The 20221-nt window shown below is 54.1% G+C and overlaps 4 protein-coding genes across 5 annotated transcripts; 2 read left to right on the forward strand and 2 right to left on the reverse strand.

The window, feature by feature from the left end:
- Positions 1-1694: 1694 nt before the first annotated feature.
- On the reverse strand, positions 1695-9953 carry KIAA1191 (KIAA1191 ortholog). The gene is made up of 7 exons (XM_064520953.1): positions 9681-9953; positions 9405-9595; positions 8298-8424; positions 6697-6821; positions 4564-4670; positions 4109-4248; positions 1695-3571 (listed from the first exon to the last, which is right to left on the reverse strand). The coding sequence occupies exons 1-7, from the start codon at positions 9706-9708 to the stop codon at positions 3363-3365; spliced, it is 927 nt and encodes a 308-aa protein (XP_064377023.1). The 5' UTR covers positions 9709-9953; the 3' UTR covers positions 1695-3362.
- Positions 9954-10305: 352 nt separating this feature from the next.
- Positions 10306-14420, forward strand: ARL10 (ADP ribosylation factor like GTPase 10). 2 transcript variants are annotated; one of them, XM_026122605.2, is made up of 4 exons: positions 10353-11255; positions 11924-12086; positions 12275-12450; positions 12908-14420. In XM_026122605.2, the coding sequence occupies exons 1-4, from the start codon at positions 11061-11063 to the stop codon at positions 13082-13084; spliced, it is 711 nt and encodes a 236-aa protein (XP_025978390.2). In that variant the 5' UTR covers positions 10353-11060; the 3' UTR covers positions 13085-14420. The 2 variants fall into 2 exon arrangements, with proteins under 2 accessions (XP_064377024.1, XP_025978390.2); XM_064520954.1 differs by lacking the exons at positions 11924-12086; positions 12908-14420 and having other exon boundaries at positions 10306-11255; positions 12275-12445.
- Positions 14421-14741: 321 nt separating this feature from the next.
- NOP16 (NOP16 nucleolar protein) lies at positions 14742-17703 on the reverse strand. Its single transcript, XM_026122581.2, has 5 exons — positions 17482-17703; positions 17127-17241; positions 16408-16477; positions 15484-15590; positions 14742-15193 (listed from the first exon to the last, which is right to left on the reverse strand). The coding sequence occupies exons 1-5, from the start codon at positions 17586-17588 to the stop codon at positions 15050-15052; spliced, it is 543 nt and encodes a 180-aa protein (XP_025978366.1). The 5' UTR covers positions 17589-17703; the 3' UTR covers positions 14742-15049.
- Positions 17704-17747: 44 nt separating this feature from the next.
- HIGD2A (HIG1 hypoxia inducible domain family member 2A) lies at positions 17748-18658 on the forward strand. Its single transcript, XM_026122665.2, has 2 exons — positions 17748-17959; positions 18298-18658. The coding sequence occupies exons 1-2, from the start codon at positions 17845-17847 to the stop codon at positions 18462-18464; spliced, it is 282 nt and encodes a 93-aa protein (XP_025978450.1). The 5' UTR covers positions 17748-17844; the 3' UTR covers positions 18465-18658.
- Positions 18659-20221: the final 1563 nt, after the last annotated feature.

Consider the following 20221-nt stretch of genomic DNA (forward strand, 5'->3'; position numbering starts at 1 on the left):
TGGTCAATCCTCAGGCAGGGGATGAACTTTCCCATTCCAAATCAAATACATCTACATGGCTTTGCCCAAGTTCATTAGCCAGGTCAAGAGGAAGGTCGGGGTAGCAGCATCAGCTGAAAAGGCTGCACTTCTTGCAGAGTTTACTCAAGCATCTGCAGTGCAGAGAAGCATGCATGTTGTCATGAAGATGAAGAGCACCATTACTCAGGTCTTGTGCTGAAAGAACAGGCACCACATTCAATCCAGCAGGCAGAATGAACCACAAATCTCTAAATTCAAATCCACTGCCACCCAACTCAGATGCCGAGACTTACAGTTGCGGTCAGACAGCAGTTAAGCATTTCCATGGAAGGGCCCTTGAGACAGTTCAGCAGTAACACAGACTCACCCCCCTGCAAGCAGAGGAAAGACTCAGTTTGTACCTGCCCTCTATTCCTTCATCTGCCCCTGGCCTGGGTGACCTATGCTCCAGCCCAGCCATTTAGCAGCACATACTCTACAGATGCTGGGATTAATAGTCTTATGAGGAGACGAGAGTCCAGGGAGATCCAGCAGTGCAGCCATGGCCAGGAATGCTGTAGTCCTTATTTCAGTGTTTTACACACTGAGGACCTGGCACCCGTATGCAGCCAGGCCATATGTGGAAGCCTGGCTTCAGAGAGCCCTAAACAGTTTGGAAGAGTCTGTTAGGGCCAGACATGACCTGGGGCTTGAGGGCTTGCTCCTCGTTGTTTACGGAGCCTATACATGATCTCCCCTCTGTCTAACACAGGGATAAGCCTGGTGGAGAAAGGAGGAAGTTTGTTTGTGGAGTAATAGGCCAGAAGCGTTACTGACAGCACATACTCCAAGTGCTCCTTGCTACAGAAAGCTGCTCTTCCTCTATAGTGTACTCATTTAAATCTGTTCTTCAGTTAAACCTTTAATCATTTACCTAGTTCTGGTTTCCACTCACCAGAAAAGGTGCTTGAGCAAAATACACAGAGCTATGTATTAGAATATCACACCAAGAGGCCACCCTCTAACCCAGGCCCTTCCAAAGGGCTACAGGAATAGCTTGCATAACCAAGACCTGCAGCAGCACAGACAGCACCTGTGCCCTTCAGGCTCTGTTTCACCATTTTTAGCTCTGCCTGATGCTTTGGAAACATGAGGAACTTCAGTGCTCAGGTTGGTCAGCCCCACTCTGGGAAAGCAGTTTGCACAGCCCCTGTTTTGAACTCTACGAGGGGTATCTTGGCAGGTATGAATGCCACAACAAAGGCAAAGCAGAGGGCTAGCTACACCATGTGGAGCAGGACATCTCTACGTGAATAGTAGCCTGCTTCCCACATCCATACCCACCTCCACAATACAGGTACACACATAGCACACAAGCTGCAAGAAGCAATCTCTGAAGCAGGAAGAAAAAAACCATCACTATTCAAACAGCTTGAGAAAGTACAAAGCTTTCAGATTTAGTTTCATCAACACAAGGCATGAGAGAAGACAGGACCAAGCGTGGCTTTAAACCTATTCTCCCTATTAAAAGGGAATTTCATGCAGCAAATTTTACCTCAGCAAGTGCTGCCGCCACACTGTTAAGCAGAACCTTAACCCCACTCACTAGCCAGCAGCAAGAGGCCTGGTGGAGATTCACCAGCCCCATGTTTCCTGCACAGGTGTTTTACCAGTGCTAACACACACCAAGGATCTCCATTCACAAGGATTTTATTTTCTTTGTAACAAACAAAATTGGACATAGACATGAATACAGACCACAAATAAATTAATGTCAAACCAGAGATTCTCTGATTGCAAACATGTGAATGATTAGTGACAGTGACAACTGCTTGGCTGGTAGGAGGCTTTCAACACAATACACTGTCGGCGCTGCTGTTAAAGCTTGAGATGGAGCAGAGCCACAAAACATACTTCTTCAGAGGGGGATACCAATTAGCCAAGTACCTTGGCCACTCACCCCGGGCAGGAATGCTTGTTTTGAGCAGGCAGCAACCCCAGGGCTCAGTGATTACCAGTAGTTAAGCTACCTCTGTATAATGTGCTTGTAACATAAAAGCTTCTAATGCCAGATGCAAGACTACCCCCTCACTGCTACCAAAAGCCTGCAGCTGGCTGAGGGAGCAATGTAATACATGCAATCATGGGATCAAGAAACAGAAGAGACCTGCTTGCCACAGACAGGCAGAGATTATACCCATCCCTCCCTACACTGCTCAAGGGATTAGATGGTACATAAGAGTTTCTTTCCCAATTTTCCAGGAAGGAATAGCAAGTGGTAGCTGTTCCAGCAATTATTTGCAAGACTAGGCCAAAAAAAAAATATATAGCTCTATCAATATATCATGGAGGAACATTTAACCTTAATCTGCCCCTCACTCCTGCCTCAGGCTGGCAAATTGCATCTAACACTCATGAAACAAAAGACCCTATTTGAGAAGTGCCACTGGTGTGTCTAATACACTTCTACACGATTCCTACAAGATGCTAAGAAACAATCAAGAAGCATCCAGAGCATCAAAACTACTGTTAAGTCTGTTCTATACAGGGAGGCAGGACAGTGTTGTTTTGCAGGAATTCAGGAAGGAAAGAGGGAGGGTTACTTGGTTCAAGCCACACCAACTCTAGTCATTTCCATCATTTTTTAGAGGAACATTAAGAGTTAAAAGAGAAGCACTTGTTCTTCCCCTTTACTGCCAAACCCACTAGGTTCTGCTCCTTGACTTTCTAATAATAATGGTCACTGTCTGCTTTTCCTTTAAAAAAAATCCAAGAACAAATAAATAAGCACTAGGTGTTGAACTATCATAAGGTGACACTGGAAAATAAGGGAATTCCATGTATAAAGTCAACCTACCACATTCCCAGAGTAAGTTCTTTCAGCCAGTTAATGGTCCATTTTATTCCTGGCTTGCATTTGCCTCGTTTTCTGCTGGTGTTGTGCATGCCAGTCAGAACAATGGTCCTCTTGAGAATACTTCAGTACTGAGCAGGACAAGACAACTAGACAACAGGTAGACAAGCCAGTCTACTTGCACACCACAAGGCTGTCCTCTCCCACAAAACATGGTTCAAGGTTTTACTGTAGTGTACTGTACTGGGCAGCATGTCTCCCAGTGCAGCCTCACAGACAGAATTGGTGCAGATACAGCAGACAGGATGGTTTACATTGAAAAACTCCTGTGCTAGTACTAAACCAAAGACTGATTCAGGGTTGGCTTTAGAGGAACAGTGACAGCCGTTTCCTTTACTGAGATGAAGAACTGGAAGAGAGACTTTCCTATTTTACTGCAGCACAATGAGATAGGGAAGCATAGCCTAAGACACCCTTTAATCCACTAAAGACACCAGAAGCATCCTTCTTAGAACCCCGTTGGAGTGAGCACATTCAGATCCCGGGGTTTGATATTATGGGAACGTGGAGATTGTTTCCTCCCTTCTGTGACTGGAATGTCCATTTTGGGTGGCTTGAATGTCACTGGATCCTCCGGCATCCTAGTTGCCTGGGCACGCATCAGTTCCATTGGGGATGGCTTCTGGGCACCCTTATAGGACTGGATGGTAAATCCTCCTGATGGAGGGGGGGAAAAAAACAGATTACAGCAAGTAAGAGCTAGGGAAACTAGCCAAGCTCCTTTCCACTGCTGCCAATGCTGGGCACAATACCACTGACACTCAGCACTGCAGAAAAGCCTATGCAAGTCCTGGCAACCTTACATCACTTATAAAGCCTATTCCACATAAGGGTTGACACTTCCAGTTTGGAAGCTACCAGACAGAGAAAGCAGCTGAGCAACAAGCTGTCACCTTCACACTCTGGTCTTCACTGCAGCCCAATGCAAGTGATTGACACCTTCAAGCCCTTGGCCATGGTTTTTTTTTTTGTTTTTTTTTTGTTTTTTTTTTGTTTGTTTGTTTGTTTTTTTTAAAGAAAACACGAATAGCTTTACATTTAGGTACTGAAGTGATATGAATGGTACATGTTGACAAGGTGGTCCCAGAAAATAACAAGAGAAGTAGAAAATAAGGCTCCAGAAGTAGCCACTGAATTTGCTGCTTGACAGTTTTCCCCTAACTCTTGCAGTTTAATAGATCTTAGAGGACATACCTGGATCATTGGTGGATTTCTGGATAGCTTTGGGTCCAAAAAAGCTCCATTTTTCAGATGACAGTCTGTCCCCACCAGCTTCCATGGCAACAAAGTCTGGGCCAGTGATAGAAGCGGAGGCTCCCTGACTAAACCAACCCCTAGGGAAAAATCATTAAGATGCATGGAACATGAAAAGAGTAAATACTTCAGGTGGTCCCACTGTGCCAGAAATTTTCCCTGTAGTTATCAGAGGCAATTTAGAAGATCTTTTAATAAGCTTGTTACCACCCAGGATGAAGCTATACTCAAGTTCCATAAGTTTTCAACATGATCAATTCCATCCAAATATGGATCGATAGCAAGCTCTGAATTTCACCCCTTACGCCCCCGTCGGCAAGAGGGTTATCTGAGTAACTCCCACCACCTCCTGCACGAAATCCAATGAGGCAGCAGCCTGCCAGGAACACGAGTACCTGTTTTTATGCTTGGGAGAGGAGTGGGGAGTGCTGCTTGGAGTGGACTGAGCAGAGGAAGTCTGTTTATCTTCTTTTGTCATCTCTCCACTCTGCATTTTTAACTTCTGTTAGGAGGGGCAAGAGAAACACATAGGCAACAGAACTTTAATACAAGATGTAAGGAACAAATAGCCAGTAGGCTGTTTTGTCAAAACTAGACAATTATTGATGTCACTGGTGATAAAGGATTTAAGTCTTATTTCGCCTAAAGCTTAAACCCAGTGTTAAAATGCTTGCATACAGCCCTTGAGCTCCTTTCCAGGTCAGATCTAAACATTTTGGAAGTCCACTACGCACTCAAAACATATCCTCCAAGCTAGAAGCAGGAAGTGAACACTGTTCACTCTGCAGTTCACAGCTGCTGCCCACCAGCAGTGCACTGCTTCAACACCTGCATTCACAGGCAGGTTGCCTGCAACATAGCAGAACGCACCCTGTCCCCAGCAACTCAGCTAGCTGGTGACAAGTCTATATGCCACAACAACTGTTTGTCTGCAGCACTTTTCAGAGCAACAGAGCTTTCAACTTCAGTTCGTTAACACAAATTCTAATGAAGATGAGACCAGACCTTGTATAACAAATGTAAGACCTACCGGACCCTGAGAAGTAATCCACTGAGGACAAGAGGAAAACATTGCTCTAAAACACTTTCAGCTGAACTGCGTTTCAAGGGTATGCCTTGTCATAAAAAGTCAGGAACTGGGTGTACATAAAACAGGCTATTACAAGGCGTTCAGACAGTACAAGCTGAACTTTGAAGAAGTCACTTGAAGGGCAGTTACAATTCAAACAGTGACTACATGGGCACTTTCTCAGACTGTTTCCTGTGGCCATCCAAGCCACACTAATGCAGTTCACTAACAAGATTGTTATTGTAACTTTGACCTTGCAGGAGTACACTCAGAGGATACACTATTAATAAACTCTAACTGCAAAATTACTATGGGTAACTGAGTTCAGAAATATGTTGATTTAAGACCTTTGTCTTTATCTGCAGTTAGAAACAAGCCCAATTTCATTTTCTAACTTTCCACATTGGAAATGCATGGTTTACAAGTGCTATCCGTCTAGTCTGCTTCTAGCAGTAAGATAGCCTGACTAGCACTACTGCTCAAGTGCACCAGGAATATCTGGATTCATTACAAGGGTCAAATGAGAAGTGGCACCACTCAGGCAACCAAGAGGAGAGTTCTACCCATCACTCTTATCTACTACTGCAAACATTTGGTAAAGAACAACCTTCTGTACTTTGCTGCTTAACCTGTGGGAAAGTAGCATGGAAAGAGATGAGGGAAGATTATCAAAACGAGTTTCAGCTGGAAAAAGTCAACAGGACCTTTAAAGTTCTACAAGTTACCTGCTTCAGGGATGGGACTGGCAAGCCCTTCCACAGTTCAAACACATTGATTTTTAATAAGTGTCAAAGGCCTTCTCCCTTCCCCACCCCCACATATTAGTGTTGTTCTGTACAGTGAAGGCTGGAGAGTGCCTCACCCACTTCAAAATACCTCCTTCCTTTCAAAGTACTTATCACATGAAAGAAAAGAGAAACTGCACTGAACAACTTCAAATTATGTTTTTTGAAAGAAAGGTTTTGAGCTAGCAAGTCTCTTCCAAGTCTTAACAGAAAAATCACAATAGAAACAAATACCCCCAGAGAGAGCCTCAATACCAAGATTTGCCACCAAACTCCAGAAAACTAGTATGTTCTGTAAGTTAACCCTTTAGAGACAGTGCTGGGACAAACAGCTGCAACAGTCAATTGCTGGGCACCATTCAACAGTACAGCAAGAGACTAGATTCTGTATGGAGATGTCCCTGCTTGGAAAGAAGATTTTAAGTCTGAAGTGACTGTGAGACATGGCAGTTTTCAGAGAAAGTCATTTGTTTCAAAACTGTAAAGGCTAACACTAACTTTAAAATAAAAATTGGTAATCCCTTTTACAAAAAGCTGAACGCCATCAGAGTAAGCAAGTTAAGGAATGCCCTGGCAACACATTCCAAAAGTTACATCACCAGAGAGGCATTAAGCCAGTATACGGCCCAAAAAACAAAATAAAACAAATGCAAAATACAAGTGGTATGCCTTACATGGACTGCCTCAGCCACTCGATGATACTTTGTCTCCTCTGTAGTGAGGCCTTTGTGGGGAGTGTAGCCAGCATCTCTCAGCCCTGCCTGCTGCTCAAAGCGCTGAATGCTCTCCTGAGTCTGCTCTAGAATGGACAAGAGCACATATTCACACAGAAACACCACCACATGCAGTTCCAGCAAACACAAAGGCAGCTCCAGCAACCACACATAAGACCCAGTCAGTTTTCAACATTCATACCTACACACTGTGATGAGTTGACAGAGGCAGCAAGATGAAACTACAGAGTTATTTTGACTTGAAAAGTATCCTGAGTCATAGGGCTGAGTCAGATGAGCAATGATTGCTCCCAGATCACAGGCTATATCACAAATGCAACATCTGTAATTAAACCCATCGGATCCAGGAAGCTGCATCACTCCTGACTAAAGCTTCCTTAAATCTCAGAGGTCCCAGTAAACTGGATATTTTAAGTGACCATCTATCAGCATAGGATGTTCACTCCCCAGTGGAACCAAGAACAAAGTTAACAGGACTTAGGGCACAAAAAAAGTTACTGAAAAAGCTTAATGTCTCCTTTTGTAATAGATAAGGATAGCACTTGCCAAGCTGAAGTCATACATAATGTACCATCTCTGCAAGCATCACAGATGTAGGGGGCTTACACATTACATTTGCCTGTTTATTTCCTGAAGTTTTTCCTGGGATGTGTAGGTTGGGACTCCTGACTTCCTACTGCACAAGAACCTTCTAGGCCATCATGTTTTTAACTAGATTATAATACTACATTAGACTGGAACAGAAGCAGCTTTCCAGCAGAAGGTCTGCATTACTAGATATTACTTTCAGGTATGTTGGTTATCTTTGAGCAAAGACAAAGAAGCACAAGCTCAAAGATGTTCCAAAATGCTGTTCTAAAACCTCATAGTCACCGGAAGCTCTGCTTGGAGAAAAAGAAAAACGAAGCTTCACATCCCAGCTGTTAAAAGAAGAGGCAGTAGGGACAGAGTAACACATGACTATCTTCTCTTACTGCAAATGGGCAGGTGCTCTCTGCCCACATAACTGACACGATTTAATTTTAAAGCCTCATTATTTATATGAGCTGTTTTAAAAGCAAGTGTTACCATTACTAAGACAGCCACTGCTATTAACTAACATAAATGCCAGCAAGTGCTCCATTAGCTAAACATGCCAGCTCTCCACATCACTCTGATTTAATTTAGAGCCTTGCTTATCAGTCAGTAACAGCAAGCTAATAAGCAAACACATGGTAGCAGCAGCACCCGCCCCTGTATTTTAGCAAAAGGTGGTCTGGACTGCAATCCCCTATCAGCAAATAACAGTCACTGCACGCCTCCCTCACCACCCAACTCCAACACCTGAAAACGCAGAGGCAGTAAGTCAGGCTTTTTAACCTAGTTCCTCACTTCCTTCAAGAAGTACCCTCCAAAAACTTATACAGTTCAAGAGCAGAGCAAGTCTAAAGTCAAACTGCCCAGGGACTCTGGTAGTCCCCCTGAGGCATTACCAAGCTGGAGCACACTCCTAGGCCCACGTCCTGTTGGGCATTACAAGATACAAGAACAAGAGTGCTTACTTGTGAAGAGAGAGTTCATGATGATATGAGTGGCCTTGGCCTTCACCACAGGTACCTTGTTCACACTTTCAGTGGAAGATGAAGGCGTTATGACTGGTGCATTCACATGAGCGTCCCCCTCCTCAACCTGTGCAGAGGAAGCAGGATACAGCTGAAGACAAGAAGGTACCTCAAAGGCCACATCTCTAACTAAAAGAGATGCAAGACCAAGCTGCACTAGCAACTAGCCTTTATCCCAAGGAAAAATTCTTGTGCTGTTCCAGCAATGGCCCAGCAACATTCGGAGATGGAACCTGCTAAGTCTTAGCAATGAACAAGCAACTTTTTTTAAAACATTTGAAATTACACTGGGCTCAGAGCCAACAGGTTATTGGTCTAGGTATGAAAAGGTCAACAGGAAAGGAACTAGAACACAACTGTTTTTTCCATTCTCATAACAAAAATTGGACTTCAAGGTCGAGTGGACAAGAATCCTCTTTCACAGACAGCTCAGAACCACAAAATAGCTACAAAATGACAGAGCCACGTAGCTCAGAGGCCGGTGCTTAGACTTTATTTTCTTTCGTTTCTTATATTTCCAGTTTGTTACTGAAAGTGCATCTAACGCACTTGCCTTTGCCATTGATCATGAGACCCTCATAACAAAGAGCAGAGTAATGACTGCCAGAAAATGGGATCTCTAAAGTGAAACACAGACTTCCTCCTCATAACGCAGGAATTACTGTTCCCAGACTGGAGAGCTTGCTTTGTGTGCCAAAGCCCCGTTTCAGGTGTTCTTTCAGAAGAGAAATATCATGATGACAGAATGCGCTCAAAAGCAGAGTTTAAGCTCAAAGGGATTCACAGTTATTTAACCTCTATTCAAGATCCCGCTCCTCTTCAACTCAAAAAATAGCCTCTAGCCTAAAGAAAGCCGGGTTTGCATTCAAAGCATCCCCACGGCTGCTGGAAAAGGTTTAACTGCATCTGCTTATAACTTGCGGCTTTTTGAGCTGCGGGTTCCGCAGGGGGGGCGGGGACCCCGGCACACCTCCACCTCCGCCTCCCCTCGCTCGCTGCCCACAGGCCCCGCCGGGGGCGGGCAGAGGCCCCGGGGCCGCCGCGCACCTTCGCGAGCTCCTGGTACTTGCGCTCGGGGATCACCGGCTGCCTCCAGAGCACGTTGGCGCCCAGGTCGGCGGGCGGCGGCGTCATGGGCGCCGTGTCCTCCAGGGCGTCGTCGTAGCTGAAGGCCCGCCGCGGCACGCCGAGCGGCAGCGACATCTTGCCCGCGAGGGCGCCGCCGCCCTGCTCCAGCGCTGCGAACAGAGGGGGCAGCGCTCAGCGCCGGGTCGCGGCCCGCCCGCCGCCGCCGCGGGGACCGGGGGTCGGGGGAGGCCTTACCGGGGGCGTCCGGCTGCCGCGCGCTCATGGCGCCGCGCCGCCGCGGCTCGGGCCGCCGCCGGGGAGGGGGCTCGGGGAGGCGGCTTGGGGTGCCGCCGGGGCTAACAGGCGGCGCGCCGCTGGGCCGGCAGCGCGCGGCGGCGGCGGGCGGCGGACGGGACCGGGCGCGGCGGCGGCGGCGGCGCCATGGCGGAGGGCGCGGGGCCGCGGAACGCCGCTGCCGCCGGCCGCCGGGGAAACGCCGCGGGCACCGCCCCCGGGGGCGGGAGCTGATGGCGGACGAGGTCTCGCGAGACTTGGCGCGCGGGGCACGCTGGGGGCTGTAGTCCGAGCGGCGGCCGGGCGGTGGGGGGCCGGGGCCGTCTGGGGGGCCGGGGCGGGTGCGGGGGCCAGGAGGCTTTGGGGGACAGGGACAGTTGGTTGGGCTCGGAGAAAGTTTTGGGAGAGGGATGTTCTGGGGGGACGGGGCAGGTTGGGGAGGGGATGGGGCGAGGGGAGGACAGGGACGTTTTGGAGGCGTGGGGTGGGTTTGGGGAGACAGGGGCACCTGGGGGGCAGGACAGGCTGGGGAGGGCATGGGGCAGGTTTGGGGGCACAGAGTAACTTCAGGGGGGCGAGGCAGGCTCTGGGATGGGGCAGGCTGGGCAGAGTGGGTCTGAGGGGACAGAGAGGTTTGGGGAGCATGGGGCAGGTTGGGGCAGGCTTGGGGTTTGCTCCCTGACGCGTCCCGCGCTGGCGGGGGGGACAGGGAGACCGGGAAACGGTGCGGCTGAAAGGGCGTCGAGGAAGCAGCAGACCTGGCCAGGAGAGGAGCAGACGGACGAAGCTGAGTGGGGCCCGGGGGGTTGCTGCGCTTTGCTCGTCAAAATCAGGGGCAGATTTAACGGAAAGGGGCCTCGGCGAAGCCCCAGACCAGCCAAGGCCCGGTGGGGTTGCTCAGGGCCCGGCCTGCTCTGGGTGCGGGCGCAGGTGCCCCGACGTGGGGGATGTCCGCCTGCCCCTCCGTGTCCCCCGCAAACCCCGCGGGCTGGAATCGCTGCACCCACCGGGCTGCCGCCGCCCGGAGCAGCCCGCCGCCCGCGGGGCCCTGCCGGCAGGGCACCGCCGTCGATCCCCATCCCGCCTCCGCACGGGGCTGCCGGGGGCCGGGGCTGCGCTTCGCGCCCTGCCCGCGCTCGCCCCGGCACCGGCGCTCCGGGCGCCCGCGGCGCCGCACCGCCTCCCGCCCGCCCTCGCTGCCGCTGGCCCCTCCCGGTGCGCCGCGGGAGGCACCGGCGCGGGCGGCCCCGGCCCCGGCTCCCGGCTCAGCGGAGCGGCGCGGGCAGCGCGGGGCCGCCCCGAGCGCGCCGGGGCCGCCGCCGCCGCCGCCGCCGGGACCGCATGGCTCCGCCTGGCGCCTTCCGGCACCTGACGCTGGCCCTGGGGGCCGCCGTGGCCGCTCTGGGCTCCCTCCTCTTCATCGCCTGGAAGATCTACTTCCGCGGCAGCGGCACCGGCGCCGGCTGGGCCGGCTGGTGGGAGCGGGAGCTGTGGGAGCTGCGGGAGCAGCAGAGCCGAGACCCCCCCGACGGCACGGTAAAAGCGCGGCAGCCCGCTCGCCGCCCCGGGACCCCCATCCGCCTCGCCGGGAGCCTCCCAACCCCGACGGGGTGGGGGTAGGGGGACGGGACCGGGACCGGGACCCCCCGGGAGCCCTTTCCGCACCAAGCAGGGGAGGGGAACGGGGCCGCACTCCCGTCGCTGGGACTGTCGGGGCTGCAGGGACTGGATTGCCACCGGGATCCCCCTCGGAGCCCGTCGGGCTGGGGAAGGAAGTACAGAGTCAGGCTCGCCGCGTGGTGCCCCTGGAGCCCACCAGGCCGGGGAGGGGGGCTTAGGGCCTGGAGCCCCTGGGATCCCCCCCAGGATCCCCCCAGGGCCCTCTTGGAGCCCGTCGTGCTGGCAAGGGGGGCACTGGTCTGAACCCTGGAATCCGTCGGGTGGAGAGGAGGGTGCAGGCTGTGGGTGTCCCTGGGATCCTGCCGGGATCCTCCCCGAGCCTGTCTGAGTGTCCGGGAACCCTTGGGATCCCCCCCGGGAGCCCATTAGTCTGGGAAAAGGGGCACAGGGTGCAGATCCCCGTGGGGCTGGCAGGAGTCCTTGCTGCAGGCTGGTCTCTGAACCACCCACTGCCCGAGCACGGGGCTGGGGGCTCCGGAATATGGGGCTGCCCCTGCCCGGCCCCACACTGTCCTCTGCCGCAGCCGGACTGGAGGCAGGTGCTGGTCCTGGGGCTGGACGGAGCGGGGAAGAGCAGCGTCCTGCACTACATCTGCAGCGAGACAGCCAAGGAGCGCATCGCGCCCACACAGGGCTTCAACTCTGCCCGGCTGTACATTGAGGGGCTGGAGATGGACCTGCTGGAGGGTGAGGCTGGCCTGGCTCCCCTGCCAGTGGACGGTGCCTGGCCCTGGCAGCCCCCCAAAAGCCCCCCTGCATACCCGCAGCGGGCTGGGGGTGCAGCGTGCCCCGGGCTGCTCTCTGTCCCCGTGAGAGCTGCTGTTTCCCTGGCTCGCTCCCGCACTGGGCGCCTGACCGTGCCTCTCTCCCCGCAGTGGGCGGCAGCCAGAACCTGCGGGCTTACTGGCCGCACTACCTGAGCCAGGCCCACGTGCTGGTGTTCGTGGTGGACTCGGTGGACAGGTCGCGCCTCCTCACGGCACGCCAGGAGCTGCACGCGCTGCTGGCTGAGGAGCCCCGGCTGCCCCTGGTCGTGCTGGCCAACAAGCAGGTGGGTGTCTGCTCCCTGCCACTATTTGCAGGGGAATTGTCCCTCCTGGGGCCCGGAGGGGAAAGCCCGATATATCCATCGACTCTCGCAAAACCCACGTTCTCCCCCAGCCTTTATCACAAGGTGAGGCTGCTGCTACCAAGGCGGGAGCTGCTCCTCTTGCCTCAGCTAATGAGTTTCGGGAAAACTCCTAGGCACACAGCAGTGTGCAAAGACCCACAGGGGAAATACGGTATCCAGGCAGATGGCCAAGCGCGTGCCTGGTGCTGCTTCCTATTATTTTGCACTGAAGTGACTCAGATGCAAGAGGAAAGAGGCCCTGCCCGTGCATGGGCTGCGCAGGCAGGACGGGGTTCCTGTCGGCCAGGAGCTGGTCCCAGGCTGCAGGAACAGCCGCAGGTGAGTGGGGCCATCCGGCTGGGTGGCCCTCCGGAACCGTGTCCTCTCCCCGTCACAGGACAAGAGCGATGCCCTGAGCGCGGCAGAGCTGCACGATGAGCTGGCACTGCACACGCTCAGCGACCAGCGTGAGTTCTTCCTCCTGCCCACCAGCGCGACCTGGGCCAGCCTCAGCACCAGCACCAGCGTCCTCCACGTCAAAAGCCTGCTGGTCAGCCTGCTCTCCCAGCCCTGAGTCCTTGGGGTGCCCACTCAGACTCTGAGCCTGAAAGAGCTGCCTTTTCTGGGACTGCAGTGCTAGGACAGAGCCAGCGGGATGGGAGCAGCCGGGGGGCTTCGTCGCGCTGTTAGCAGGCTGCTGGCCCTGCAGTATGTTTGCTGCACCCTGGGAGGTTTTGGGATAGAGCTGAGGTGCCGGCAGCCCTTGGGGAACACGAGCAGCAGGCTCCGATCTCTGCCAAGGGGAGAGGGCAGCCACCTTGCCCAACTGAGGGCAAAGTCTCCCTTGGGACAGAGGCACAAGCACAGCTTTTACCTCCAGGTTAGCAGGCAGCGTGCAGCATGGGGCAGGGTCCTGTGCCTTCACAGCAGCCAAGCAAGCTATTAAATGAATGGGGCTAAACGAGTGAACCAGCCTGCTCAACTGCCAGCACAGACCGGCTACCCCAGGATGATGGAGAGGGCACAGAGCAGAGTGGCAGCGCCCACAGGAGGCTTTTATGGAAGGGAGCAATTCCTTCACCCCACTGGGACAGTACCAGTACCCCTCGGGCACAGTGTCTTGCGCCAGCTGGGTCCCCAGAGCCACCATGCAGATACGTACCTGACAGCAGGCTGATACGGCCCCTCACTCGCATGAGGGATGGGAAGGGATGATAGCCTGCAACATATGGTGCAGGGCAGGGAGAACAGCTGCTCCATTTTACCCAGGCTCTAGGGAAGAACGCTACCCGTCAGCTCCCAGGGCTGTGCAGAGCAGCAGTCCCAGCAGAGGAACTGTCTTGGCAGCTTTCCTGAACTGATAGAGGTTACGTGGACTCTCCCTCCTGAGAAACATGCTGAGTAACTGCTTACACAGCCCTGCCACCCCAGCCAGCCAGGCCAGCATTGGGCACACCAGTGGGAATAACCAGCTTGGTCTGCTGCTCACCTGGGGCGGAGGCCCAGCTCTCAGCACTCCCCCAGACTTTGTACTTAAAGCCCTACTAGAGAGAGGTAAAAGCAGGAATCGGGCAGCCCTGCACTACCCCCTCACCCTGAGCAGGAATAAGGTGGTGGTTGTTAAGAATCGCAGCAAGCAGGAATTTGCCCACCCTCTGGTCTCCCTCCCTCTTAGCTGCCCCAGGGAAGGGGAAGGAGCCAGGCTCAGGGTTTGGAGCCAGGCTCAGGGTTTCCACAAGCTCTGCCTGCCTGTGGAAAGGTTGCTGCTTAGGCCACAGTACACGGAGCCCTGGAAAACTGATAGGGGAAGCTGGAGAACACATCAAGAAGAAAGGGCATGTGCTGGTTGGTCTCTGCTGTGAAATCTTTTGTATAGTGACTCCTTTCAATAAAAGAGATTGATCACCCTGCTTTGTCCTCCAGCTCCTTGGAAGGGAAGGCATCCCCAGCCCAGGCTGCTAGAGCTGAAGGAAGGGAGGTCTCTCCCAGGGGAAGCAGCATGTGGCCCCTCTCCTACCACTGCTACTTGCAGGGAAAGCAGCAGAGCTGCACACCCATGAGCACCCCAGACAGTAGGGCCTTGTCAGTGACAGCGTCAGTGTCAGACGTGGCAGTGGGGCCCTGTCAGTGACACATGCCCAATGCCCAAGCCCTGCAGGTCAGCACAAGGAACTCTTTAAAGCAGGGACTGCTCCAGGCAAGAGCAGGAATGGAAGCCAGACATATTCACACCAGTTTGAAAAAGCCATTTATTATAACAAGGCAAAAGAAGTGGGGAGTGGCACAGCACACTCAGCCCCAAGACTGCAAACCATAGCCAAGAGTCTCTCATGCCCGGCCATAACCGTCCCCATCTCATGAAGGTCCTTCTTCCATTCCCAGAGGCTTTGTATAGTTCAACTTGCAGGCAGTGAGTCCTGGCCCAGGAGCCACAGCCTGTGGGTGACCACCACATGGAGATACATTCCCTGTCCGCTCTTGGCTCGGAAAGCGATAGCTTCAAGCCTGCAATTGCAGGCAAACCTGACAACAAGGACAGTCACTGCACATCCATCTTTTCCTGCTTGAGCGATGCAACAAAAACCTTGTACTCCTCAGGATAGAAATTCTTGTACACATTGATCTTTCTCTTGATCTGCTTGGGAGTGTCCTGGTAGTAGTTCTTCTCATCTCGAGCCATTTCCTGTGACAGAGAAAAGGAGGACAATTTAGAGGAGCGGCCACATAAGCAAACACCCAAGCCAGCCCAGTCATCAGAACCACTCTCAAAAGGCAGGTCCACCCAGGCTGGCTGCGATTCGGCACCTGAGTCAGACAAGGATCTGGCCGCGGTTCAAAGCGCTGCCTCCCCTTAACCATCAGCCAGGCTGGGAAATAGGTTCCAGCACAAAGACCCATTAGCATTTCCCTCTCTGCAGTAGCCAGTAGTGAGAAGCTCCAGGTTCTCCTTGCTCTGGGACAGCCAGTACCTACCTTGTAGTTCTCCCCATGGTTCTGTATCATGTATCGCACGTAGTCAATGAGGTCTCGTGAGAGTGTGTTTGACTTCTTCTCAGGGAGACTGGCCTCATATTCCATCTCTAGGCAGAGGACAGAGACACTGTGAAGCAGGCAGGCATGAAAGGGGACCAAGCAGCACATCACGAGGTGCCAGCTGCCTCCACAGATTGACCTTGTCAGCACTGGAGGAAGAGGAGCTGGCTCCTGCAGTGCAGCTCTGCTGCTTGCACACACTGGGCTGCTCACCAGCATGATAGCACAAGAGAAGGAGTAAGAGAACGGCCCTTTGCGTATGTTGCAGGTGTCTAGGCCCAGGCTGCTGCTCCTGCCCAGCTCACACCCTGAGGAAGGAACAGACCTTTTGCTGCCCGGGCTGCAGCATGTGATTGTTCGGAACCACGCAGCCACTGCTAAAACCCTCGGGGTAGCACTGCCACAGCTTCTTGTCAAACCGGTGTCCGAAATTAGCACGTCTCAGAGTGACAAGAGCCCTCTTAGGGCTGCAGACAAAAGCCTTAAGGAAGAGGCAAAACAGGAGGGAAAGGAAAGTCATGAGAGAGACTGCACACTGGGAGGCGGAACTATTGTACTGGCTCAGCTCCAGCCTTGGCTGGGAACTCCCTAAGCTGCCGGGTGAGTAATCCTTTACAAGCCCATGAGTCTTAAAACCTCTAAAGCAAAGCAAAGAACATACAAGATTTAATAGCCTTCCTTGCCAGTGGCACAGCACAACAGCTAAGGACAGTCCTGCAGCACAAAGATGAGAAACAAAATGACCTACAGGGCCTTGGGAACAGAGCCCCAAATGCGATGACAACAGTGAGAGGCAGTCGCAAACCTGCCATGGCTGTGTACGGTGAAGCTGTGCTCCCCGAGTAGGTTAAAAGCAGCACTAACCATTCAACACGTAGGGCTTTCGCACAGTTTTCTTCCCTTTCTCTTGTCCATCGATTTCCATCTCTGTCCCCTGTGTTGAATGAGAGACAAGGCAATTTGAGAAAGTCCATCTGGAGGACGGTTGGCCCTCTATGCCCTGCTCCCAAAACTCTTAACTACTTCCATAATGGCCCTGCGGACTAGGGAATCTCAGATGGCCTAAATAGAGATATTTTTTGCACCATTAAGCTAGCTTATAGGCAAGCCTGCATGGTACAGCAGAGCACTACCCGTCATGAGCAATCTCTGTGCCCTAGGACAGCGTGTGTGAACAGAAACAAGTGTCCACAGCAAACAGGGAAACTTTTGTTCTTTCTCACAAAAGTGAAATTTCACGAGGCCACTGCTAGGCTGGAAGCCTCGCCTACGAGTGCAGGCAGCCCGCGCTCACACTGTTCTACGCTAAGTGGGTTTCCTTGTTACCTAAAGCAAGCTGGCCGCAGTGTTCCCATCCCCACCTCGCTCAGGCAAGTCCCAGGGGATTGGGCTTATTTGTTCTGATTTTAAAGCCCGCTCTCCTTCTCTGATACATTCGCTCATCCCCGTGCCAAGACCTCGGCAGAAGAGTCCTTGGGGATCCCAGAGCCGCCCACCCCAGGTGCTGTTCCCCACGGTACCCTCCCTCCCTCCCTCCTGCCCACCCCGGCCCCCCGGAGGTGCGAGGACAGGGCCGCGCTCACCAGCAGCTTCTTCCTCGTGATGGGGACAGCCTTGTTGGGGTCCTCGGCCAGGCCCATGTCGGCCAGGTTCTGCGCCACCGACTTGGCGGGGTCCCAGGCATGGCGCACGTGGGAGCTGCGGGCAACGGCACGGCTCAGCCCCGGCCCACGCGTGTCCCCGCGTGGGGCAGCCGCCCCCCCTCCACCGCGTGGGACCACCCCGCACCGCGGGGCTCCTGCCCCCCCGACCGCCCCCCGCGGGATCCGCCCCCCCGCCCCACGGGCCGCTGTCACGCCAGGCCGCAGCACGGACACGTGTCCCGCGGCGACCCCCCCGGGACAAGCACCGCGGCCCCGCGACTCCCCTGGCCCTCACCATTCGATGCGCGGCGCGGCGCGGCGGCGCGCGCTGCGGTAGAGCCGCTTGCGGTCGACGTTGTAGGCGAACTTCTGCCGCCGGCTCTTCCCCTTCACCTTCGGCATGGCGGACCCACGCGCTGCCGCCGCCGCGCGTGGCCGGGCCGCGGGGCACTACGGGAAGCGCAGTCCGCGTGCGGCGCGCCGCCTGCGGGGCTCCCCGTAGAGGACTACAGCCCCCGGCGTGCCCCGCGGCAGGGGGGGCCGGGCGCGCAGCCTGCCGGGAGCGGGCTTCCCATTGGCGGCGGCGAGGGCTCGCTCTTCTAGGCTACGGCGGCTGGGGAGGGTTGCGGGCAGTCACCTTCCCGGGCGGGCCGTGGCTATGGCGGCGGGGCCCCCTCCGCCGCTGGAGCCGAGGCCGCTGCCCGTGTTCCGCGAAGAGGGCTTCGGGGACAAGTTCCTGCGCAAGACCCGCGAGAACCCCCTGGTGCCCCTCGGTGAGGGGGCGGCGGTGAGGGGAGGCCCGGGGGCGGCGGGGGGAAAGGGGAGGAACGGGGCGGGGGGGTGCCCGGAGAGGGATGGGGGAGGGGAGGGGGAGCAAAGCAGGATCCTTCCGGAGCCCAGACCCCCTTGGCAAGGGGGCTGCGGGCACTGGGTGGGCGCCGCCGCCAGGAGCGGGTGTCCCTGGGGTGAATGCGTTGCCTAACGAGCCCGCGGAGCTCGGGTGCAGGGAGCGGCAGTGCGGGCTGCCCTCGGAGCACCCCCTCTGCGCGCTCCCTGTCAGCTCGCGGCCCCGCTCCGCTCATGCCGTCCCTCCGTCCTTCCCTCTCGGCAGGTTGCCTCTGCACTGTCGGCGTCCTGACCTATGGACTGATCAACTTCAAGAGAGGCAACATCCGCCGGTCTCAGCAGATGATGAGGGCACGTATCCTGGCCCAGGGCTTCACCTTTGCAGCCCTCTTGGGAGGTATGGTGGTCACAGCGATGAAATCTAGGAAGTGAAATCAGGCAGGAGATGAACTGCAGCTGTGGGTGTGCACCTACCAGCCCAGGTAGCAGGATGGATTCTGGCTGTGGAGAGGGTTCTCGTATGAATTCCCTGAGAGACAACTGTGGTGGCTGAGCTACTGTCAAAGATGCTCTGTGTTCCCATGTATTGGAAATACAGCTAATACACCTCTGTTATTAACCTGAAATCTCGGCCATGGCATTTTTTTGGTTCCCTGAGAACTTATTCTCCTACAATGCTGACAGGCTGTATCTCACTAAGGCCTATTGCCATCATTGTCTGTTAAAATCATTTCCTTTGTAACTTGGTGGATAATGATCTGTACTGATACTTAGATTTAATCAAGTGGTGCACAAGTGTTTGAGAAATGAACTGCTTGGGTAGGAAGGGACAGCTCTGTTTGTGGCTTGATCCTGGCAGGACAGAGTTCATATGCAATGGATGAGTTGTTTGGAGAGAATATGTAATCTGTTCAGTTGCAGCCTGTGGGCAATAAAGTTAATGGCAGCAAGATTCTGGCTGATACGGAGTTTCAGAGCAGTGAGAAGGCAGAAGCACAAACAGCGTAGGAAGGAATGGGAGAAGGCACTGCTGCCTTGAAGCTGTGGTGATACAAGTAGGGCACAAGACATGTAACTCCCTGTGAAAACAGCTTGGGAACTCAGCCCCAACATGGGGTATGGCTACGTTCTCTGGAACATGCTGCTATTTCAGCTGCGTTTACTAGGAAGCAAGTTCCTGTGGAGTTTACTCCTTCTCATGATCTTGAACTGACTGCTGTGCAAGTATCCTGCTCCCAAAGGGACTCGCATTTCCTGTGTCATGACAGACATCTTCACAGGGGGCTCAAGTCCCGCAGTCTGCATCCAAATCATTCGGATCATATCAAGGATCTTTTGTGGGTGACAAGAGCAGTGAGGCTTTACTCTTGTGTCAGAGATGCAGAGCAGGAAGTAAGTGGGGCCATCAGATCTAGTTGCTGGGTTGCTGTGATTAGATTTTGTGTCCTGCCACTAGGCAGAACATGTCTGCGAGGGGGAAAGGCAGAGAGCAGGGCACACGTCCCTGAGGATGATGTGATGCCTCCAACCACCCATGTGCCCAAAGTATTTCCTTGATCCACGCAGAAGGCTTTGCTCTTTGTGTGTCTGCCTGTCAGTTCATGTGCCCAAACTCTCTCTGGCCTTGGGTAACTTTACAGCCAGCTGCCTGGCAATTTGCTAATCCTCTGTCCTTGCAAGCTGCTCTGGAAGTCAGAGTGCCAAGGAAGCTTGCCTCTGTCTGCAGACGAATGCGGGCTCATCTCATCCAGGGTGCTGTGGTGCCAGTGGGCCGTGGCAAGGAAAGGAGGGCATTGCTTGGGGGGAAGACTTGAATGGATCTGAGCTCTTCTCACCCACTGGAATGATCCATCATCAGAGCTGAGCAGAAAGAGCTGGGTGAGCTCCACCGCAGCACCGGAGGAGCCTGGGACTCTGCCTGCTCTGGGGAATATGTCCGAGCTGCTCCTCTTCCTTCATTAGCTGGTCAGTACATCTTTCCCAGAAGAAATTCTGGTTTTGGCTACATCACTGGCACTTCCAGCTCTGGCCCACTATGGAGAGGGTGTGTGTAAAGCTGCTGAAATGCAGCTCTCTGGAAGCTTAAGCTCTTGACGGCTCTCACAGCCTGAAGACACCCATTCCCTTGCAGAATGGGGCCTGTGGAACAGCAGCTGTGTGGAAGATGACTGGAGTAGGCTCAAGAGCAG

This window comes from Dromaius novaehollandiae, chromosome 15, assembly GCF_036370855.1.
Source record: "Dromaius novaehollandiae isolate bDroNov1 chromosome 15, bDroNov1.hap1, whole genome shotgun sequence".
NCBI lineage: Eukaryota > Metazoa > Chordata > Aves > Casuariiformes > Dromaiidae > Dromaius > Dromaius novaehollandiae.